Below are 6,676 nucleotides of genomic sequence, written 5' to 3'. Positions count from 1 at the left end.
CTGGCTGAGTTCTATTGAATTTTTTAGTTTTCCTATAGTATTTTTTTTTTTTGCATATTACCACGATTAAGCTAATTAACACATCCATGACCTCACACAGTTCCTTTTTTGTGTGTGTGTGTGTGGTGAGGACACTTAAGATCTGTTCTCTCAGCAAATTTCAAGTGTCCAAAACAGTTTTATTAACTATTATCACCAGGTTGTTCATTAGAGCCCCCAGAACATATTTAACTTATAACTGAATTCTTGCCAACATCTCCCCATCTCTCCCAACACTCAGTGTCTGGGCTTTCTTAGAATCCATATATGAGTTACATTTGCTATGTTATTTTTACTTACTACTGATAAACGCTTTCTTATCCACTAAATATTCTCATTTAAGACGTAGCATCCTTTCCTTGTTTCATGGTTGCACTCTCTCTCCGGGAGCTGCTATGAATATCCATCCTTACTCTGTAGAAGAGTTTTCTCTGCTTCCTACATTGTTTCTCTCTCCTGTAAGTTGAATTTAGTTCATCTGTGTTCAGGATGGGGCTTGCTGAATGATGCTTTCCACAGTGGGGTGAAGACCTACCTATTTTTCTGCAGGACCTCCTATGTATCAGCATCTTCTCACCTTTTTCTCTTTGTCCAGTGAGTTTTTCTTTCTGGAGGAAATTTCTGGTTTTCTGTGGGGAGAGTGTAATGGGTTGAACTGTCTTTCCCAAAAATGGTTCGTCCAAGTCCTAACCCCCTGGGCTTCAGAGGTGACCTTATTAGGAAACAGGGCTCAGTTCAGTTCAGTCGCTCAGTCGTGTCCGACTCTTTGTGACCCCACGGACTGCAGCATGCCAGGCCTCCCTGTCCATCACCAACTCCTGGAGCTTGCTCAAATTCATGTCCATCGAGTCAGAGATGCCATCCAACCATCTAATCCTCTGTCGTCCCCTTCTCCTTCTGCCTTCAATCTTTCCCAGCATCAGGGTCTTTTCTAATGAGTCAGCTCTTCCTAACAGATGGCCAAACTATTGGAGTTCAGCTTCAGCATCAGTCCTTCTAAAGAATATTCAGGACTAATCTCTTTTAGGATGGACTGGTTGGATCTCCTTGCAGGCCAAGGGACTCTCAAGAGTCTTCTCCAACACCACAGCCCCAAAGCATCAATTCTTCAGTGCCTGGCTTTGACCTCATTAGGAACCAGGCCTGTTGCAGACGTAATTGGTGAAGATGAGGTCACAGAAGAGTCGGGGGACACTGATCTGGTCTGACAAGCGTCCTTGTAAGAAGACAGAGGCACGCGGGGAGAAGCCCTGTGACGCAGAGACAGAGGTTGGGTGAGGACTGCCTGGGGCACCATCAGCTGAAGGAAGAAAGGGGGTCCCTCTCCCAGGGGTTTCAGAGGGTGCATGGCCCTGCTGACACCTTGGTTTTGCACGTTCAGCCTCTAGAACTGAGAGATGAGACCTCTCTCTTGTTTTAAGCCTCCTGTTCGTGGTGCTCTGTCACAGCGGTTCTAGGAAAGTATTCCAGAGGGCACGTGCCAGCTGCTGCTTGCTGTGGGGGCCGAGGGGGCAGGAGAGGGACAGGATGGGACAGTGAGCTGGGGTGGGGGGAAGACGGGGGCTGGAGCGGGCAGGGGACTGGGAGAGGGGAGGAGGTGGGAGGGGGCAGGGGTCCAGAAGAGGACCCGTCCTCTACAAAGTGGGTTCAGGAGGTGGGCTTTATTTAACCCCACATCCTTTCAGGCTAGTTGAGGGTCGCAGGCGTGCATGTGTGCTCAGTTTCTCAGTCTTGCCTGATCTTTGAGGCCCCATGGACTGTAGCCTGCCAGGCTCCTCTGTCCATGGAATTCTCCAGACAAGAATACTGGAGTGGGGTAGCCATTCCCTTCTCCAGGGATCTTCCCGCACTTGGGAAAGGAACCTGGATCTCCTGCATTGACAGGTGGATTCTTTACTACTGTACGGCCTGGGAAGCCCAGGTGAGAGTCTGGCCCTTGTCCTGTGCTGTGTCTGCGGGTCCCTGGGCCTGGAGTTCATCACTGTGGGAGGGAACCTCCTGGTTCCTCTGGGGGTGAGAAAGGCATGGCCCTCATGGGGCAGGGCTGTGGAGCCTGTGTCCTTGTCACTCGGACTCCCAACGAATCCTCGTGCTTTCAGCCTCAGCTCACTCTTGAAAAGCAACTGGAACCTCCCCATCCTGAAAGACCTGCCTCTGCACACCAGTGTCCAGGTCTCAAGGCCTGCAGCCAGAGGTCATGGCTTCCAGGAATCCCTGAGCCCTCCCGGAAGGAGGCGAGGGCGCCCTCTCCTGGCCTCCCCAAGAATTTGAGCCAGGCTCCCTGTAGGTCCCTGGAGGGACGCCTGGCCTGGAGGGACGCCTTTCTGTCTGATGCATCCTCCCCTCACGGCACTTTTCCACACAATAATCCTCAGTGCGTGTCTGTGGGATAAATGAATCGATCGAGATGACATTGAAGCTAAAATGAGAAGACATTTGACTTTATGCCTAAGGCTAAGACTGTTAAAAAAAAAAAAAAAGAACACACACCAATCCACCCATTCTTTACAGATGGAAATTTATCTCAAAGCTAAGGAAAAAAAAAAAAAAAAGAGTCAAAATTGGGACTCTGGGTAGTCTGATAATTATAAAACCAAACATCCATCTCCTTGCTGGAATTTTTGAATTCCAATCAACTGCAAAAAGTTTCTTGGCCACTCTCACAGTTCGGTTTGCCATCCTTAAAATGAATCGGCAGAGCATGGTTTACAGCTCACAAAATTCTAGGAAGAATGTTATAATTTTAACTGGGCTATTTACACAGATTTTCCTAGAGCCAGCTCAGTGCTGGCAGGCTACCTCTGCTCCATGCATCTTCTCATTCCCCCAAATGGAGGGGGGCTCACATGTTCTCCCAAAGTTATTTAAGCAAGATAAATAGGAAATTCCTCTCGTTAGGCAATTCTTTGCAAGAGCCTGTATTGTCACGAGGTGTTCCCTGAACCATTAGAGTTGAAGACTCGCCTTAGGAAGCAAAGCCCTCCCCCGTGTCTCGCTGGGTGGATGCTTTGGAGAGATCACTGAAAATTGTCTAATTTTCATGGCAGGCGTTTGAGTCCATGTGACACCCTGTGACAACGCCTTCCTGTCTGTTTGATTAGAACAAGTGGCTCTAAGAAAACTCAAAGAATTAATGGAAAAGGATCTGAAAAATATATATATAAATTTGTTCAGTATATATCTGAACTGCTTTGCAGTAAACCCGAAACTCACACAACATTTAAATCAACGATAATTTAAAAGAGAAATCCAGGGAAATCAAGACAGGGTCCATCTGTACTATAGCAGAAGTGATCATGGAATTGCCGTGGTCATTATTGCGATGGCCAGACTGATCTGCTACCCTTGGACTTAAATTAGCAGGTTGCTATGTGAAGAGTTTTTATTAATGGATCAGGCAAGACTTCTTTGATCACTGATCTTGAGATCCTAATTCAAATTAGCGTTAAAAATGAGTAAGTTTCGGCTCACAAAATCAAAGGGAGACTGCAGGTAGGTAGGATGAGACCAGCCCCGGGACAGGCTCGGGGTCTGGACTTCGGGAACCAGGAAGCTGACAGTATGCTTCTCCTCTCCGGGCGGCTTCCTTCCCTCTCGCAGCCTTCCTCCCCACATGGGAGGAAACATGGCCTCTCCTGGGATCCGGAGACGGCGGCTCCAGGCCCGACCTGGAAACCCGGGGCCGGAAGCGCGGAGCCCTGTGGCCCGCACCCTCCCTGGATCGACCAGCGGAGGCGGGGCCGGACGGTTCTGCAGGAAGATTGGGGCCCCTTTGAAGCACGTGGTGAAAGCGGGCAAGGCCTTTCCCAGAATGACGCCAGGGCCCCGTCTAGACAAATGACAAAGCGGATGTCCTTCCACTATCTGTGTATGTTTTCCTTCATAGCTTGCTATGCTTAATTAATTTTATTTTATTTTTGTATAATTCTTATGAGAGTATAGTTGATTTACAATACGGTGTTAGTTTCAGGTGTACACCAGAGTGAATCAGTTATGCATATACACATCCTCTTCCTTAGATTCTTTTCCCATAGAGGTCATCAGAGAGTAATGAGTAGAGTTCCCTGTGCTATTCAGTAGGTCCTTACTAGTTATCTATTTTATGCATGCGCATGTGTGTGAGTGCTCAGTCGCTCCAGTCGTGCCTGACTCTTTGAGACCCCATGGACTGTGCCCCTCCAGGCTCCTCTGCCCATGGGATTCTCCAGGCAAGAATACTGGAGTGGGTTGCCATGCCCTTCTCCAGGGGCTCTTCCAGACCCAGGGATTGAACCTGGGTTTCCAGCTTTGCAGGCAGATTCTTTACCACTAAGCCACCAGGGTATAGCTGTGTGTGTATCTCAGTCCCAATCGTCCAATTTATCCATTTCCCCTTATCCCCTGGTAACCATAAGTTTGTTTTTCATATCTGTGACTCTACCGGTTTATAAATAAGTTCATTTTTTTTAAAGATTCCACACATAAGCGATATCCTATGATATTTGTCTTTCTGTGTCTGACTTACCTGACTCAGTATGACTATCCCTGGATCCATCCATGCCGCTGCGATGGCGTTGTTTTGTTCTTTTTTAATAGATGAATAATATTCCACTGTAGATATCCCCCACATCTTCTTTAGGTAGCTTGCTGTGCTTTTTTTTTTTTTAAATCCCATAACATTTATTATAAAGGTGCTGTAAAGGGAAACGCTGGGCTTCATGACGGGCTTATCGGTAGGATTTCTGGTAGCGGGCACGGGCACCAGGACCTCCAAACTTCTTGGATTCGCAGCGACGGGGATCGGCTACCAGCAGGGTCCGGTCATACTGGATGAGGATGTCTTTGATCTCCTTCTTGGAAGCCTCATCCACATATTTCTGGTAATAGGCCACCAAGGCTTTGGAGATGGACTGGCGGATGGCGTAAATCTGGGCGATGTGACCACCACCCTTCACTCGGACGCGGATGTCCACACCAGCAAATCGCTCCTTGCCCAGGAGCAGAACAGGTTCCAGTAGCTTGTATTGCAGCGTGCGCGGTTCGATCATCTCCAGGGGTCGTCCGTTCACCTTGATGAGGCCGTTACCTCGTTTGCAGCGCGCCACGGCTGTGGCCGTCTTCTTACGTCCGAAGACTTGCGCCGACTGCAGAGGGCCCTTGGATGGCATGGCTGAAGGCGCAGAGACGAGATCCTCACTGCGCGGCGCCCCAACCGGACAAGTGCTTGCTGTGCTTTAGTAACCGAAGGTGAGACGTCATTTAGCTTTAGACCCCAAAACTGCTACAACCGCGTTCTTTGAACAGCAGACTGAGTCAGCGTGGAGGATTGTGCCAATGTGCGCATGCCAAGTGCCCACGGGGAGCTGGGCGAAGGGGCAGCGAGCCCACTGGGTGTTTCTAACCTTGCTCCAGAGCCTGGGATTGGGTGGGGCTGACTCGGGGTGGAGAGTCTGCGTTCGCAGCCGGGGGCAGGGGAGGAGGAAGTAAAGGCTGGAAACCAGGCTGAAGCAAGTGTGGTTGCTCCAGCCCCCAGTGGCCGGCATCGGTGCTGGACCGTGCTGGACACCCCAGGCACGGCTGCACTCGGTCCGCAGAGGAGAAAGCGGAGCCTCACCGCCCAGGCCTGCGGTTATGAGCCGCCGGGAAGCGGCAGGGAAGAACTAGGGCCTCGTTCCAGCCGGGCGGCCCACTTCCCACTAGGCTGCTCACGGAGGCTGAAAACCGGCGCCGGGATGGAACGAGGACTCCCACCATCCTCCAGCCGCGGGGTCAGAGGAAACCTCAAGTCCCCGCCTTGGCTGGACTCACAACCCTTCTTCTCTTGAAACAGTTGAGTTGCCTCTTGGGTTCTTTAAGCCGACTTTGGGATCTCGCATCTCCCCTTTCCCATGGGATGAAACTCCAACCTCACAACAAGCAAATCTATGAACACAATCGCACAGGCAGATGCTTGCTGTGGGCTCTGAATGCGGGAACTCTCTCTGCAGGCGAGCAGAGAGCCCTCCAGAGTCTCTCCTCCCCTCCCTACCCCGGACTCTGGCTCTTCTAGGAATTTGATTTTTATCTTAAAGGCAGAAATGCCGGTTAACTTTTCTTCCCTGCTCAGTGTTTCCTATGTGTCAGCAAGTGAAGGATTTAATGCCCAGGTTTGTCTGCACACACCCAGACGAACGAAGGGCCCCTCCAGGCTGCTGTGATGGGACAGCCGCCTTGACTGTGTGCCCTGACCTGAGACCCTATCCCTCCCCACTCTCACCCAAGGAAGATGGGACTATTTGCCTCTTTGGTGAATGCCCCAGCTGGTGACAATGTGCTTTTCCTTTTATTTTAGGATTATTACAATCTTTTAAGGTCAGGATGTAACTATGCAGAATTGAGATTCTTCCTTTCCCACAATGCTGTCGTCTCCATGTCTGCCGGTCATTTCTCAAATCTATGGATTCCTGTTGAGATAAGGTCTTCGGTCTTGAGCAGTGTCCTGGGGCTAAAGAGTCTGGGTGCTGGCTGCAGTCCAGAGCAGGTCTTTCCAGCGTGGAGGCCAGCGAGGTACCTCTTGACTTGTCAAGAGATCCTGAGCTCAGAGGGCAAGACCCTGAGCTCAGAGGGCGAGGCCCTGGAGCACACATCTCTGAACTGGAGGCTCTGGTCTCCATAGCAG

General features: G+C 50.3%; 1 protein-coding gene across 1 annotated transcript; it reads right to left on the bottom strand.

The window, feature by feature from the left end:
• Positions 1 to 4,671: 4,671 nt before the first annotated feature.
• On the bottom strand, positions 4,672 to 5,249 carry LOC133244936 (small ribosomal subunit protein uS9-like). Its single transcript, XM_061412720.1, has one exon. It carries the CDS (start codon positions 5,184 to 5,186, stop codon positions 4,746 to 4,748), a length of 441 nt encoding a protein of 146 aa, XP_061268704.1. The 5' UTR covers positions 5,187 to 5,249; the 3' UTR covers positions 4,672 to 4,745.
• Between the last annotated feature and the right edge of the window lie 1,427 nt (positions 5,250 to 6,676).

Source organism: Bos javanicus, chromosome 3 (assembly GCF_032452875.1).
Source record: "Bos javanicus breed banteng chromosome 3, ARS-OSU_banteng_1.0, whole genome shotgun sequence".
In the NCBI taxonomy this organism is placed as follows: domain Eukaryota; kingdom Metazoa; phylum Chordata; class Mammalia; order Artiodactyla; family Bovidae; genus Bos; species Bos javanicus.
Note: the sequence above shows the minus strand (reverse complement) of the source record. Positions and strands in the feature narration are given on the sequence as shown.